Source organism: Seriola dumerili, unplaced genomic scaffold (genome assembly GCF_002260705.1).
Source record: "Seriola dumerili isolate Sdu_G_001 unplaced genomic scaffold, Sdu_1.0 BDQW01000242.1, whole genome shotgun sequence".
NCBI lineage: Eukaryota > Metazoa > Chordata > Actinopteri > Carangiformes > Carangidae > Seriola > Seriola dumerili.
This window is the reverse complement of record NW_019174497.1, coordinates 2,722,941-2,740,237: the sequence shown is the minus strand read 5'-3', so window position 1 is coordinate 2,740,237 and position 17,297 is coordinate 2,722,941. Positions and strand designations below refer to the sequence as shown.

The 17,297-nt window shown below is 39.8% G+C and overlaps 1 protein-coding gene across 11 annotated transcripts in view; it reads right to left on the bottom strand.

The window, feature by feature from the left end:
• Positions 1–381: 381 nt before the first annotated feature.
• LOC111229893 (neuronal cell adhesion molecule-like) overlaps positions 382–17,297 on the bottom strand; it is a 44,506-nt gene continuing 27,590 nt past the window's right edge. For 3 of the 11 annotated variants that reach the window (XM_022756403.1, XM_022756408.1, XM_022756404.1), the window contains 16 exons: positions 16,670–16,817; positions 16,229–16,353; positions 15,878–15,907; positions 14,967–15,068; positions 13,938–14,135; positions 13,673–13,743; positions 13,232–13,457; positions 12,984–13,099; positions 12,680–12,884; positions 11,867–11,989; positions 11,261–11,437; positions 9,202–9,321; positions 7,356–7,517; positions 6,479–6,610; positions 5,734–5,812; positions 382–2,719 (listed from right to left, as the gene is read on the bottom strand). In XM_022756403.1, the coding sequence (XP_022612124.1) occupies positions 2,473–2,719; positions 5,734–5,812; positions 6,479–6,610; positions 7,356–7,517; positions 9,202–9,321; positions 11,261–11,437; positions 11,867–11,989; positions 12,680–12,884; positions 12,984–13,099; positions 13,232–13,457; positions 13,673–13,743; positions 13,938–14,135; positions 14,967–15,068; positions 15,878–15,907; positions 16,229–16,353; positions 16,670–16,817 (2,261 nt within the window). In that variant the 3' untranslated portion in view covers positions 382–2,472. The remainder of the gene's footprint in view (positions 2,720–5,733; positions 5,813–6,478; positions 6,611–7,355; positions 7,518–9,201; positions 9,322–11,260; positions 11,438–11,866; positions 11,990–12,679; positions 12,885–12,983; positions 13,100–13,231; positions 13,458–13,672; positions 13,744–13,937; positions 14,136–14,966; positions 15,069–15,877; positions 15,908–16,228; positions 16,354–16,669; positions 16,818–17,297) is intronic. The other 8 variants (XM_022756406.1, XM_022756407.1, XM_022756409.1 and 5 more) reach the window with 5 other exon arrangements.

Genomic DNA, 17,297 nt, shown 5'->3' with positions numbered 1-17,297 from the left:
CAGAGAGAATATAGCAACAAAAAAAATGACAACAAATATGTGTAGCAGAAATTCTTTTACTCTTCTGTCCTACCTCATTAATCATCTCATGATCCCCTAATTTATCTTGGGAGCCTTTGGAAGAGGCCTGGCCCCCAGAACACTTTTAATTTTGATACTTTACGTACATTTAGTTGAAAATACTTCTGTACATTTACCTAAATGGGGTTCCAAATGCAAGACTTTTACTTGTTGACACACACATGCACACACACCCACACACAAATACCCACCAACAAACATATACATATAAAGGTGCAAATTGTTTTCATTTCTATTGTGGCAGAATTGGCCATAGTGAAGTGTAGCATACATCTTTATTGTGTGATATAATGTTTTGTTAGATAATGAGTAATTTGTGGTTACATTATGTAGCATTGAGCATACCCGAATAACAGGGTTTTTATAAGTTATTTAGATAGCCAGCAATGACAGAAGAGTCTGAAAGCTGAAAGTAAAGCAGATAATTATTTATTCATTCATTATATTTCCAGTAGCTTGAATATCATACTTGCACTAAAAGGATAAACTTAAATAGAGACAAAGAAAGTATCTGTTAGTAGAAATCTGTTTCTTAAATACAAAACCCTTTGCAATACTGTCAGAAAAGAGCATCATTTTGGCAGTATACTGGGACTGCGTAGAACCAGTACAAATCAGAGTAATATCATTCTTTGCATCAATTAATATTGTCCCTACACCCTAAAGGTTGTTGTACAATACCAAAGTTATAGAACTCGCTGACAAGCAAATCAGAAAACAATCTGAATTCAAATTCATATGCACTTTTCGATACAGTTAGTTACAGTACAATATACATTGTGCACAGCAAGGAAAAAAAAATGAATATAGATATTTTCTACAAGTAATCTATATTTAATACAGTCCTATCAACAAGTTAAACCATATCATGCACAATATTGCCTCTTTAGGCTGCTTCAGAAGCTGCTTGTCCCTGTACAATCAATTAAGGTATTTACAAATTCAACAAATACTCTACACGTCTTTAAAAAAAAATAAAACTTGATGCAAGTTAAGAGAAAAGAAATCTTGATCCCATCCAAAGGCCCTCAAGTGTAGTTAGTACAAATGAACATTTTTTTGCCTAATGGGAATTGAATAATGTACTGTATCTGCACACACACACACACACGCACGCATGCGCACGCACACACACACACACACACGCACGCACACACCTATACACTCAGATATCCATACATTCACACACTGCAGAAATACAATCAGGTACTGTACATACTGACTGCAGAGTTTATGTACCAGAAATGGTTTTAATGTTTTAGCCTGATCCAATGTGGCTACGTTTAGCTTCTTGGAGGAATCAAAGCCAATCCAGTGTCTCAAGGCATTGGGAGGAGTCTTTAAAAAAAAAAGATGTGAAGAAGAGTATATGAATTATTCCTCCCTCCACAGGGTCTTCTTCTCAAGCTTATCTTATCCATCCTTGGATATGACTTCTGCAGTCCTACTACTGTCTCTGTTCCAGTCACTGAACTCTGGAAAGAGACTTCAGAATTGAGTGGTGGTTTTGAAGTAAAAGGCACTACCTGCTGAAGGAGCACTGCAGGGACTGAGACGAGAGGCTGTCATACCCTCAGCGTTTCCCACCGGCCCTCAGATCAAGCTCAATAAGCGGAGGTCACATGCAGGGCAAAGGTCATTTGACATGCCATGCAGCATTTCAGCTTCCTCTTCCATAGGTGCAGATGGACCATTCAACAGAGTGGTGACAGATGCAGATGTGTCAATGCAGCGATCTCAAGCAAGCTGTGTGCACTGCTCCTAATATTCAGTTTACAGATAGTTCACTTTATATTTATATATATATATGTATATATATACACACACTATACATGATCTGCATTGCCCACTGTAAATGCATGATGGAATTACATGAATTAATTACATTATTAAATACAGATTCCTGTACAAGCTTCTGTGTTGGAAAAAAAAAACATGGAGTATAGTGATTTACTGTAGACACTGATTACTATTTGAACATAGTAGATAATATAATAACTGATAACAAAAACAAGTATAGTTCAGACGAGCACTGCATAGTCCGTAAGAGATTCCTGGTACAGCAAGAATGCAACACTAGTTAATATCAAAGTGTTAATTTATATATGGATTTAGGTAATATCAGATATTTCATGCACTGTTAAAATCATAGGACCGGTTGAGCTACTGCCTGTATAATGAGCTATGGGTTTCCAAGCCTCTCCATAAAGATTTCCAAGTGAAAAAAAAAATGTCTTTGATGAGTTGTGTGTGTTTAATGTGTCATGTGTGGCACTGGGGATGGATGTGTGATCATAAAGCCATGCGGTGTTGGGACAGCCCTCTAAAGAGAGATGTAGGGGATTGAGCAGTCAGTGCAGCGCCTCATGCTGGTCTGTGAGGACAGATCGGCTACACAAACGAGTTCAAGGAGTTCATGGCATTAATAGGAGACGGGGCCTCCGAGCTCTCGTGGCCCTCAGCAGTGTCCCTGCTGGCACTCTTTCCGCTATACTGGCCGATAAACGAGCCATCCTCGTTGAACTGTCCGTCTCCTCCTTCCCCGTAGTCAACTAAACTGTCGTCACTGTCGTCTCTCTTAACCGTCCCATTAGACGGTGTGCGGCTCCCTTTTAATGGTTTATGGTCCTCATTGTCACTGAAGGAGAAAATAACATGCAGGTGTTACAGGTGAGATGATGTGACAGATGCAACAAGGAGATTAGTGGTCACTTTTTTAGATGGAGCACTGGACAGCCAATGGTCACTTTTACCACCACCTACTGTAAATGTGGCAGGTCGCGGTAAAGTTTTTTACATATTGAGAATAAGTTGACATATTTCTTTACTTTTTAATAAACTAAACAGCAGCACTCATTAATATGCAACAGTGAACATTTCTGCCCACAGCCTAGGAAGCAAATTTGAATTTGTCTTGCTCCATGTCTAAAAAACGGCAGCTATGAATGATTAGTTGGTTTCCATCAGGCAACAGGGGAATAAAGCTCAAGCAACCATACCCTGTTCAAATTCCCCCTGAAACCAAAAAATGAAGTGGTAAATGTGTTGTTTGACAAAAGCATTACTACCCACCCCCCACCACCACCCGAAGACAGAGGTTGTGATGAAAAACAGAAAAATCCAAGGCAATGGTATGAGTAAAACTTGGAAAGCAAAGTTTCAGCCAAACATCCCCCAAGGCAAGCATGATAATAATCACAAATTGGCAAAATGCATGAAAAATCTGCAAAGAAAGTTTTCTTTGGATTTCAGATAGTTGAAAACATTCCACATCCATGAGTTGAATATCAATGGGCTAAGATCACAAAGCCATCATAATGCTGGAATGTTCTTACATCTGAATATAATAGATCAATATGCAAAAGCATTTTCAGGAAAAAAAAACTAGCACAGTAAAGCCACAGATCAATGACTTCAAAGATTTCACTGTACATGATGAAGGCTTTATGACCAGATATTAAACTTGATGACAGCCGTGAAAACCTGGGATGTGTATACAGCGAGCATTTTTCTCCACAGTGACTCGACTATCCACTTCACCCTCCTCACATGCTAGACTTGCAGAACAATGACCCCCCCCCCCCCCCCCCCCCCCCCCCCTCCCCTCACACACCACCATCACCCTTACCTTTCCTGAGACCTACACCCCTGGGTTCGGATGAGGAGATCCAGCTGAGATCCCGCACAACACAACAGTCACTCCTAGACATGATTGCACTATGCACACACTTTAAAAAGATTTGATGCGAGTGTGGCGCTTGGACAGGCACGTATGCCGTGTACATGTACAGTCCTGAACTGACAGTAAGCTCTCCTGCAGTCAAACAAGAACAGCTCAGTTGAGTTTAGTGATGCCTTTATTGACATACTGTAAGGTTCCAGCTGAGCCTAATGAAACAGCATGGATATAAATTATACTCTCACAAAGGCACTATAATATTTGTACACTTTGCCTTGTGATTTATTGTCTACTGTGTTCTCTGATGTCCATCGGAGAAGTTTTCTTGTGGTGTAAAAGGCCCTTTTTCTTATCTTCCCAAACTATGATAAGTTTCATGATATTCTACATTTTTCTTAATGTCATAAAATCCCATGAAAAGAAAACAACAAACAAACAATTAATTAATTATACTAACAAGTATTGATTGCTTGTCTAAGTCTGATATATCTCATTCCTCTGTCACATAGAGCTCCATTATTGTTCAAAAGCTATTAATAACACATGGATAAACCACACTGTTGCGCCGGGAGACATGTTCCTTCATTATAGGCGCTGTAGTTTATTTTTAGTCACTTCCCCATACACCATCCTGCTTCTGTAAATACTTACAAGTGTAACAAATCTGCTGCAGAAAATAGTCCCCAATAAATATACAATTTACCCTTTTTATTACCAAAAACTACAGTCCCCAGCTGTTTTAGGAAATTATTTAGCTTTAAAAAATCAATAGATTTAAGTCTTCAGTAGATGTACTGAGAAACAGACTTACACATTGTTGGTTTTGGTTTTTTCATTGCATTTTTTGACGATAATAAAATGTAGAATATCAGCAAGATCCTCCTTTAAGAATTATTACTATTAAAGACTGGCGTCTGGCCTATTATAAACAGCATTAACTAGCTCAGTGATGACTGCTTCCCTCAAACATGCTGATAATTTCATAGTAGATCCATATGCATCTATATACTGTATATCTATATATGACCAATAATTCCATTCAACACATTATTGCCTAGAGCAGATTTTCATATATCAGATCTTCACACCATGCATATCACATATTTTGTATACTGTATATATCGATATGTATTTATCACAGCAAAAAATCCATAGAATAGATTTATGTATACATAATACAAAAAGGAATATAAAATATAAAAGCAAGACATCTTATAAATCGACTTATATAAAAACAATATTCAAAAATGCTAGCTATACAGAAGTAAAGTGCTTCATTTTTCTTTATTCTGCGTGCGATTGGAGAAGCAGCCTAAGAAGAGGATGCTAACAAGCATAGCTGGGTAACTGCTGTAAGTTAGCAGGAATGATAGTTTCAATGATTTTCAATCCTCTCGGGTTGTGTATGTCAGTAGCAATACACTAGGCAAAGTGTTAATACTATATATACTGTACACACAATGTATTATGAGTAGCTTATTAGTTGGAGAGGGATTTGATGCTTAGGGTCATTTTAGTATGTGATGCAAATGAATCTAGCTTATTTTTTTTTCCTGACTGTCTTATTTGAAGTTTTAAAACACCCAAACCCCTAAATCCCTTGAACCTGAAGAATCCTGCTTCTCAAATGACACCACAATGTCATATCAAGCACATACAATACAGAGTCCAACACAAGTAGCATCCAGGACGTCCCAAAACCCAGGAGAAAAAAAAAATAAAAATCTTGTGCTTCACGGTGGTAGAAGTTCAAATCAGGGTGGGTGGGTGGGGGGACTTCTTCTTATTTTGAAATTCTGTAACTGGTGATCCTGGATCATTTATTGGTCAGCTGTAAGGGTTGAGAGGAGGGAGGGAGTGCAGAGCTCCAGCCCTGCCAGAGAGAGCAGATCTGGGCACAAGCAGGGACGGGGCAGGGGTTGATGGGTAAAATTGGCTCTGGGGACTCCAGAGGCCGGAGCACTTTCTCTCACCTGTATTCCCCAAAAGTGCAGTCGTCTTCTTTCATGGGCTGGAACTCTGGGTCTGTGTGTGCGTCCTCCTTCTCTTTGACTGGTGAGAAAAGAGGAGCCAATTTAAACAAACCAGCTTATGAAGCAGAGTAACCTGTGAGGGTGTATGTTCAGTCTTCAGATTGAATATGACTGAAATGACTACAGCAGAGTATTGCTGCCTCCATGACAAAATATTTGTTTAGTTTCTTGTTATTACAAGAACAATTTCTTGTTTTAAATAAAAATCTTGTTCTTACTACACAATGTATTGTTTTACTAAGAAATTTGTAATGACAACATATCACTTTTTCTTTTTAAATCACAAAAGATTGTCAAAATATCATAAATCCTTTTATTATTTCAAATAGATCAACATGATTGAATTCCATATGTTGTTTTAATGTGAAAAGTTCTCTGCTTTAATGTCATTTAATGGAACATTTTTGTATATATTAATTTTGTGTGATAAGAAAGTTTTGTAATATAACAAGATAAAGAGGTTATCTTTACACTGAGAAAAGTCTCAGGTGTTTGTGGTGAAAATGAAAACAACTGTGTCTATACAACCCGAGAAATATCTTGTTACAACAAAATAAATATTTGACTTTTAGTTCAAAAACAAAACAAAATCTAATCCTAAAATCCTATTAAATGTAACTGAATGCCAGCAAATAAAGAATTATAGAGTGGGTTTATATATGAGTGTGTCCATGGTGGTGCTCACCTGGGTATTTCCCTCCTTTATTCCTCTGGATGAAGCAGATAATGAGGAGGATCAGGATGAGCAGAGCGATGGCACACATGAGGCCAATGAACCATCCCTGAGTGGCGATGTCCACCTGTCTGCTGGCCACAGCTGGCCAGAGGAGGAGAGGAACACTTAAAATTTATGGCTGGACTATCTTTTCTCCGTTGGAAAGGAAAGACCAAGGAACAATTATCCACACTAATGTGTTAAAACAAACATGTAACAGGTGTAATAAGTCAGCGTTAAAGGTCTTTTAGCATTCTCTTAGTACTAGTTAGATATTTCTGTTCATGGTTGGACCATGATTGCTTATTGTTACAAAAAAAGACAACTTTCATGTTAGACGAGTTAGAAATCTCCAAATTAAGCTAAGGGTGACTTGAAGTAATTGAAACCACATTAGTACTAAATGCAGGAGATCAATCTTTGTCTCACAAGTGCACACAAAGACTGCCACAGATACACGCATACATACACATACAATCACAATTACACACAAACACATATATAGGTAGGTTCACTGAGTGATATTAGGTTGGATATTGTAACAACATATATTTAACTTCTATATTAGAATGATATCCACTTTTCTAATGACCAAGTCTACAGGACTGACTTTGTTAGGCTGAAATTGAACCAAACAATCATGCACGCTGTTATACGCTGTCTCTATATCACTACAGTACATGCCTTGCATACAGAGTGACCACAGTATATCTGTTAAACCCATGCTTGACTGGGTTATAGTTACTCAACGGCACAAACTACTACACATTCTACACACGACACAGTGCGAGGCCAGGCCAGGCCAGGCCAGGCCAAGGTGGAGGCGACCGCCCAGGAACTGCCTCACCTGGTACCGTGACCAATAGCTCCTCAGAGTGGTGGAGCGGCTGGTCGTGGTGACCTTTGGCCACCAAACGCACCCTATAGGCGAGGCCCCCCTTTAAGCCCTTCAGCATAACGTTCTGAGAGCCGTTCACAAGCTCTTTCTGCCATTCCTCTTCACCTTCACCTGCAGGAGGGACGGTCATGAAGAGAGGTATGTTTGATGGAGCGAACACAACTTCAAATGGACCATGGAGGTCATGACATCATGAGAGCCGGTTGGTTGATAAAAAAAAAAAAAACATCTACTGGCATGGAATTACGCTACAGGCGATGCTAACTATATTAGATTTAAACAGTTCAATAAGTAATTTAGTCTATTAATGAGTTGCTACAGAGGCCCTGAATGCACAACCAACTACAACACCAACTTGACAGCACATGTGACAGCACATGTAGCATTTAGAAAAAACATTGTGCAAAGTGAGAAAACACAACCAATTACAGAAACCCAACGGCTACATTGCAACGTTTCATATGGTTACGAAACAACAGTTTTAAGTACTAGTAGTAGGTTTAATAAGTTTCTATGGGATAATAAAAAGTGATTTATTGTCCCCTGGAAACACGCTGTTGTGTAACTACTCTCTGTTGTGTTCAGTTACTTTGTTGTTTTCTCAGCAGTTTGCAGCATTTTTAGCCATGCCACACAACATGGCTCTGAGGATAGTAATGTCAGTCCACCACTTTCCAGACTGAAATACGTTAAAAAAAACTGGATGGACTGCTATGAAATTTTGCATTCATGGTCCCCAGAGGATTATTCCTACTGTCGTTGGCAATCACCTCACTTTTCCTCTGGCAAAACCCTGAGATGATTTTTAGTGAAATGCCTTGACAACTGAGGGATGGATTGCCATTAATTTTGGTAAACACATTCATGTCCACTTCAACATGAAATAATAACTTTACTGATCCTCTGACTTTTCATCTAGCGCCAATATCAAGACTAATGACAATCCCGTCAACCTCAAGTGTACTTTGTGTTTGGCGCTTATTAGCAAATGTCAGCATGCTAACATGCTAAACTAGGATGGTGAACATATATTATACCTGCTAAACAATAGTAAGTTAGCATGGTCATTGTGAACATGTTTGCATGCTAATGTTAGCATTTGGCTCAAAGTAACTATTAGTGCCTATTATTACAGCCTCACAGAGCTGCTAGCATGGCTGTATTCTTGTTTTCTGAACACTGCACATGTGGTGTCAAATTGGTGATGTTTTCTTCAATTGCTTTTGTCTGTTTGCATGTGTTTTCTTAAGTGGCAGTGGGTTGAGCCCTCAGGGTCCCCCACAGTAAATGCGATGTGGTGAGGATCTAAATATGAAATGTGTCTGACTAATGATAACAAGATTATGTTTCTGATGATGACATTTTCTAAATTACTAGGATCTATGATCATGATATTTCCCTAATTTAATCCATGAAGCAGTAGGTGTGAGAGAGCCATACTACAACAACATGGTTCTTGTCATCTTCGCTGCAGGTGGATAAAAACAATGGAGAGCACTTCAGGCAAAATCAATTGGCATAACAAGAATGTTTGTGCTGCTTTTTATGAAGTTTATCTGTGTAAGTTCCAACGAGATTGTCATGGGAATTGCACGCAACTCTAGTCAATAACAGCACTGGCTAATTAGCAATCCAATCACAGGCAGCCTTGTTTATCACATCTGGGTCCACATTGGCAGAAGCCAGCGGCAACATGACTGCCAATATTTCTATTCACCTGCACAAGCCAATAATGAAGTAGGGATCTCTTGCCACCTATGTGTAGAACTGACACAAACAAAGATGCCTTGCTTACTGTTTTGCACTATGTATTCTACATAAACGTTTTTCTCCGGGCCCCAGTACTCCCAACTGATCAGGGCCCCATCCTCTCCGACCGAGGAGCTAACGTTCCCAAAAGGACTCACAGGCCGTGCTGAGCACACAAGAGAGAAGACAACCATCAAGATAGGTCTGTTGGTCAAAGGACAATCCAATAACTGCCAATTACAAGCTTTGATTTAATTATAGTTTCATTATGTGCTATTAGCATAACTGAATCTAGACCCTCATAGCCTTACACAAGCAATTTCAAATCAGGACACTAAACCGACAAAGAAAGGAATGCACAAAGCTGATCATGTGACAAATTAGACATGTAGCGCACTATGATCACAGCACTATCTGTACCCTCATGGGGCAGACGGCATGGGGGACACCATGCTATGGGATGAGACATTTGGGTATTTCCTGTAAACTACATGGAAAGGGGTAAAGATCGCAACACACACCAGACACAAACAGAGACACAAACACTTTCCACAGGCAGGGACACGACAGACGCTGAAGTCATTATACACACTGCACACAATTCACCGGCATGCCAAGCAAAGCTTTGCCATGCAGCTGGAAGCATCACCAGGGGCCAAAACGGAAGAAGTGACAAGGGGTCAAAGTTGCGAAAAGCGCTTCAAAAAAAAATGCAGCCAAGCGCTTTGAAAAGACTTGTGTAGTTTTATCACATGACATTAAAAAGGCACACGTCACATCTTTTTCTTTGTGGCTTTGAACTTCCCCAGCTTTGAACTCAGTGAAGCATTTTGGTGGGCAGCAGAATTTGAAAGAAGTGGGGGGGGGGGATTGCTCAAATCGTAAGGAGTGCATGCTCGTGGCGGGGTTTTGGAGCTGGGTTTTCGACACAGAGAAACAACAGGACAGTGAGACGTTCAGGTGGTCATGCTGTGTAATGCAAGAGTGAATTAAATGTAAGATGATCAGTCTGAGGTTTCATACCAGCATGGGTCACCTTTTATAGTAATGCAACCGGACCACACGCATGTTCCACTTAACATGGACATGGATGAAGAACCTATGATAACATGCTGTGTAAAATACTAAAAAATATAATAAAAGTGCTGTGGAATAATGTGTGTTACACTGAACATTTCACATACACAGGTCACAAAACAATAATCTGACTCAACATTAAGGTTACAACTAACAATTATTTTCATGATCAAAATAATTGCAAGCATTGCAATTATTTTTTCAATATTCAATTAATTGTTTGGTGTAAAAAATGTCAAAAAATAGTGAGAAATGCCCATCATCATTTTGCCCCAGCCCTTTAAATTGCTTATTGTGTCTGGCAGTCCAAAACTACACAATATTCAATATAAAACAGATAAAAGACATCTGAGAAGTGTGTGGCATGTTTGGCAAAAAAAAATTCTAAATTGTTGTGATCTTGTTGATTTTTTTGTTAACTAATGGATAAATCAAATAGTCGTTTCCACACTACTTTACAGAGAACACTCAACATCAGAACACTGCGCTTTACAATAAACAACATTTCAGTGTCTGGAGGAATGTTTGTCAATGTAAACAAACACAGTGAAGTTGAGGCCCGGTGTGAAAATTACAACACAAGCCACAACTCTTCTCTATGACACCACACTTCATTTATGTAATGTTTTTGGCCTTCATTAGATTTTACCATCATCTTTTAAAAAATATTTTTTTACAAAAGCCCCAATGGATACTAAAATTTCCAAGAGAAATATAAATAGCCATAAAAACAAAACATACAATATTAAAGCCAACATTTCTTTCGTCAACCCCCCTGATGAAGGTGAGATAGTGGAAAACATTAAATAAAGTATGGTGTATTGAAACGTTCTGTGATGTGCTTTCATCTTGCTGGACTTCAGTGTGAATCAAACACATGATCTGTAGCTTCATGCAAAGTTTGGATCCTCTTACCGGAATTTTATAAAAATCATAAATCACCTTAATATTCCTCTAGCCTTCCAGCTGCAGAAACATGAATACTGTTTAGATCATTTTCTTTTAGTCATCTACTTTTGTTGACTTACCTTCATCCATGACGGTGGACTCTTCCTGAGAAATGGCTGGGCCTGCTCCCCTGACTGTTTTCGCATTCAAATAAAACTTGTAGCGTGTGCTGTACTTGAGGTTGGGCAAAGTGACTGAGGTCTCATTGGCGAGCAGGGCCAGCTCCTCCACTGGGCCCAGCTCATTGGAGTTATTGACTACAGGGATGGAGGTTGGGTGACAAGAATAATGGGATGGAAGGGGGTGGAAGTAGTAAAGGTAAGTTGAATGGAAGTAAGAGGAGGAGGGGGGTCGTAGATGGGGTGGGAGTGTCAATAATGAGAAAGGTGGAAATGAAAGCATTTGGAGCACAGAGGTGTAGGGTTCAGGAATAGAAGGTGGGAGTGACAAAAGTTGACTTGTTAATTTGTGTTGCTGTAATTTAGGCAAAATAACTTTGAAATGATCTTAGACTTTTCTAACCCTTCATCGTTATTCCTTTCTGTCTCATAATCTGACTTTGAACAGGATGGCAGTACAAGACATGAAAAAGAATGACAAAACTACAAACTACATGACAGACGGTGACATTAAACACTGGGCTCACTGATGCCCACTGCTATGACTCATTACTGTAAAAGCCTCACCTGGCTGATATTTGAGGGTGTAGCCAGTGATGCGTCCATTACGATCATGAGGAGGACTCCATTCAAGGGTTAAAGAGTCCGGGTTTGAGTTGGTGACTACCAGGGAAGTAGGAGCCCCAGGCACTGTGGAAAAAAACATAGGTCATGAAACCTTGCCCGAGCTCATCAAAGTAAAGCTAAAGAGGGTTCCACAGTAATAAATATTTAAATGATTGATCGAAGAGACGCAAGATGTGAAGCAAGGTTTTCAGGGTTTCACTTTATGCAGAATGTAAATACCTAAAGTCGCCCTCCACTCAAAAATTCACATAATAACATATGATGCATAGAAACCTGCAGCACACACACACACACACACACACTGAGAACAAACTTCTCAGTGAAGTAGGAGACATCTTGTGTCCTGCAATGCAACTTTTGAAATGAAAAATATTTATATATTCATGGATTCTGGATTTTTTTTAATCAAGGAGAAAAAGTAGATGAAATTTCTACTTATTGATTTTTGTTTGTGTAAAAACCATATTGGATACAAATTATTATTCAAAGCAGGGCACTTTTATATGCCTTCAATCATTTTCAGCGGGGGTCTATCATTTATTAATAACTGAGCATCAGGATGCATTTTAAAACTGAATTCACTTGTCCAGTGTTTAATCCATAACATGAACTGTTACAAGGGTTTTATAGTGTTTTCAACATCACTGAAGAGTAGGAGCCATAGATGGAAAATGATCTTCATTTTGTATTTGTCAACAATTCATAATGTGACATGACACAAACAACATAAAGGGAGAGCATGTCTTCTCTTACCTCCCTCGGGTGTCTCAAACTGCTGGGTGGGGCTAGGGGGGCCTTCTCCTCTGCCATTATAAACTCTTACGTTGAAGGAGTAGAGACTGAAGGGGTGCAGACCAGGCAGCAGGCCGTGGCTGTGGTTCCCACTGAAGGTCAGGATCAGCTTCTCCATATGATAGGGGTTGTGTTTGTGGAGGCTGCGCTCTCTCCAGTAGTACACCTACGAGATGCAGTTCACATGCAGTGAGCATTGAGGGCGTCTGTGTGTGTGTTATGGGTGGTGTACATCTTACACTGCGTGTAGTCTATCTTACTGCACCTTATAACCTTTGAGGTGTCCCCGGATTAATCTGTGAGGCACATGATCCCAGTGCACCTCTGCCAGAGTGCTGTTCAGCACCACAGCCTGAACATTTTCTGGAGCTGCTGCAGGCACTGTACAACAGACAAGGAACACAACAACAGCTAAATACAAAAGTAAACATACTGAGTAAATGTTACATGTTACACCGCCAAATGCGTCAACCCAGGCTCTTGCACACAATCCAAAGACTCAGTCTAACTCACAGTCCTCTCCTGAGAAGCCGTGGGCAATAGCAGGCTCAGGTCCAGCTCCGTGGTCGTTCACAGCCTGAACTTTTAGTTCATAGGGAACAAATGTGGGCGTTCCAGAAACAACAAACTTGGAGTTGTTGGCCACAGTCACTGAGGTCCAATCGCTTTCCATTGCCTTCTGCCTCCACATTACTCTATAATGAAGCCCTGGACCATTAGACTGGAGGCCTGTCAGCGGCTGCAGAAGAGAAAGTTTTAAAATCTTATTTTATTTTTTAACAGAAAAGTTACAGAAAAGTTAAGTTTAAATTATGCAATATGTGATTTTTGTTGGCAGATAATAAAGGAGAAATTTTGAAAAGAACAAAGGAGAGCTCATAAGTTTCATGCTGGTCCCCGGACAACAGTAAATGCCTCAGGATTAAAATGGATAGCCTTGTACAACTTTATTACCTTCCATGAGATTACAAGATTGTCATGTTCTGTTCCAACTCCCTGAACACCTGCTGGGTTCTCGTCTGGAGCTGAAAAATATATCAATAAAGACAAGATGAAACATTATCCAATGGAAAACCTTTCCCCGAGGCTCACATCAACATACTCATTTGCTTCTGAAAAGAGGCATCCATCTTACATTAATATGTTTACTCACAAAATAGCTTTGATTGTCAGGATGGAATCATTTAGAAACGGCACGATAAATCATTTGAGTCTCTACCTGCAGGTTCTGTCTTGTACATCCTGGAGGGGAAGCTGGGGCGGCTGAGACCCACGCCATTGTAGGCAAACACTCTGAAGGTGTAGTGGACGTAGGGCGACAGTTTGAGGTGAGCCGTCGTCCTGGTTCCAGGAACCTCGGTCAGATTATGCCAGTGACCTCGGTGGTGCAGCGAGTCTTCATACTGGATCAGGAATTCTGTGTGAAAAAGACAAGCACTTTGCATAATTGAACACTTTGTACACGATCTGATAGTATGTTTGCAAAACTGGAATGAATACCCTCAAGGTTTATTTGGCGATTGTTTCTCAAAAAGCAAAAGCTTTTGCCAAAACATGTCTACTTATGTGCTTCCTCCAGCAGTGAAACGATGAGTGTATACAACATGCTGACAATACTAATGGACAGTGAAGAAGTAACACATGCTGCACTGGTGTTTTGAGACTCTTCTATGAATTGTTTGGTGTTTCTTTTTATTTTTTATGCTGTTAAAACTTGTCAACACTGGAATGCATTATAACTGAATGGAAACTACAAAGTATCTATAGCCTCCATTCAAGCCTTCAGGGGTGAGTGGCATTTTTCTCCGAAACACGGATTGGGTGTTTTGATTTTTGTTTTTTTTGCAGACTTAATTATTGATCATTGTGATTTTGTTCACATATCCCCACTCTCTGCTTATGTGAGTCATCTAAATGCAGTAAATGTAATGAATTAAAAGGCTACTCCAGCTATTTAGGCCTGCAGTTTCATAATGTTGTGAAAAAAATGGTCAAAATCAGACCTCAACCTCCTTGGATATGAATCCAAAAACACTGGATTCTACATACACTGTTAGAAGACATAATTTAAACTGTTTTCACATTCTGAGCAGTAATCTACATGACTGAACTTCATATGTAAAAATCAGTTGCATGGCCCTTTAAAAATTCACTCATAATGGGTAAGGTTCGTGTATACCCAAACACAAAGCCTAAGATAAAAAGAAGCTCTCTCTCTCTCACACACACACACACACTTAAGACATACTCTGAATAGGACTGTTATGTTCATCCCCAGGGGTCCAAGTGAGCTGAACACTCCTCTTTTTCTGGTCCGTCAGCTCCAGGTCAGTTGGGGGGTCGGGTTGTTCTGGGGGGGGAGATGCATAACAGAGCAACATTAACACATTGTACTGGGACGACATTCACACTCACTTCATATTACAGTTACAGAGTATGAAGGGTCCATGCCACGACAAGATGAAGCACAAACAAAACAGTTGACATCCATTTGTTTCCATGATATTATAATATAGTGTGTTGGTAGAACCAGGCACACCTTTCAGTTACTCCTCTATTTCTTTACATGTTCTATTTGACAAAGTTATTCGACCTGCGATACACATGCAGGCGCCGCATCATGCATATGAAACGACTGATGCTCCAACCGAGCATCTTCCATAATCACTCTGCATGAAATCGAGTCTCAGGCTCACTAGAGAGTCTAAATTGATGCTCATGTTTTGGAATTGCAGTGATAAAGTGAAATGCATGCTTTGAATAAATGAGTGAAGAGCAAATGGTGCATTTCAAAAATATCCCAAGTGGTGAAATGGAGAGATGTTTGCTTTATAAATTGTTTCGCATTGAAGTGTGAGAGGAAATTGCTTCCCCTTTGCCTAAATGTTTAATTTTTGCATCAGTGGTTTAATGCATTCAACTTACAAACTTACAAAAATGTAAAAACATACACTTACAAAAAAATTCTGAAAAAAACAAAAACAAATCAATGTTGGCAGATCAAAATGAAAAAGAAAAAATAGAACATATTCTGTGACTGTCAAAAACAAAAAGCATCTTCAGGCCACAACATGCTTCACTAAACAGAAACATCCGACGAACAACACAAGGCCGCATCAGCAGAGCACATCTGGGTGCTCGTGCGCACTGCAGCTTTACCGTAGACAACAGCTGGTGTTGGTGTGACCTCTGCCGGGTGGGAGGGCAGGAGTGAAACAGGGAGTTTAGTGGTCAGTCAGCCATAAGAAAATAAAGATTATCTGGCTCGCTAAGAAGGCAACAGTTAAATATTCATGCTGCTGACAGGATAGCTGATTAAATCCGCCCCAACCCTCTTAAGTAAACTCTCAGGCAATTAACCTTGAAGGGCTGAAATTCAATCTGTTGTGTAAGTTATGTGACAGATTCACTTTTCTGGGAAGACCTGAGATGGAGAGAGGTTACACTTTAATCATTTGTGAGTTTGTTTTACCAGTCAGTGAAAAATAGCCTCTGCCAAGCGGTACATACCAACAACAGTGAGTTCAGCGCTGGCTGAATCATGGTCCAGAGTGGTGTTCATGATGCAGGTGTACTTGCCCGCATCGCTCTCTGTCACGTCAGTGATGGTGAGGCTGTCAGAGTCTACAATTAATCTGTCAAGAAGAGCAGTTCATACAGACGGATCAGCACCTTCAGATTATATATAATGCTAAAGTTATTTCACTTGTTTTACCGCCAGGCAGTCAAGCAATGAATAAACCAGTACGAGAAAGGGGAAAAAAACTTCCTTTTAAGAGGCAGAGATCTCGAGCAGAACCAGGCTCAGGGTGGGCGGCCATCTGCCTCGACCGGTAAGATCTCGTGTAAGGAAAGTGGGCTTAACAAATAATGACTAGATCCATTACATCTGATGCAGAGTGACAGCAAACACAAGATTAATGGTCTAGAAAGTGAGAAACCAGCTCTGACCTTTCATCATCAGGCAGCTCTCCGTCATCTTTGAGCCAGGTCATGGTGGGGATGAGTGACGGGTCGTGTTTCACCTTACACTCAAACACCACAGACCTGCCCCTCTGGATCTCTTTGTACTCCGGCTGCCTCAGGATCCAGGTGGGCTCTGATGGGAGGGGAGGAAGGAGCTTAGGGACAATCAAAAATTAATTCTATAAACCCGATCAGTATTCTTCACGCCATGAGTTTGGAATTGGCTAAACTTAAAAGGTTTATATTAGGGTTCAACTAAAGATTATTTCCTTTACAAAAATCTACAGGCTTTCTTTGATTAATAAATGAATCTAACGAATATAAAATATTAAAAATACCAACAGATGTCCATTTAAAGTTAGCAGCTAGCAGTTCAACAGTTTTGGGTATTCACTTTCTTGCTGAAGGTTAGATGAGAAGCTTGTACTCCTGAATACTCCTTTCCTAACCACGAAAAGAAAACAAACTGGATTGAAATGTTGAAATGAGATAACAGGAACGTAATATACAAGTAGAGAAAGTTAAGCCATTAAAATAATAATTAAATAAAAATAAGGAAGGGGCCAGAATAAATTATATTCAGGCATTTAAGTATATAGAGTTTCCTGGCATA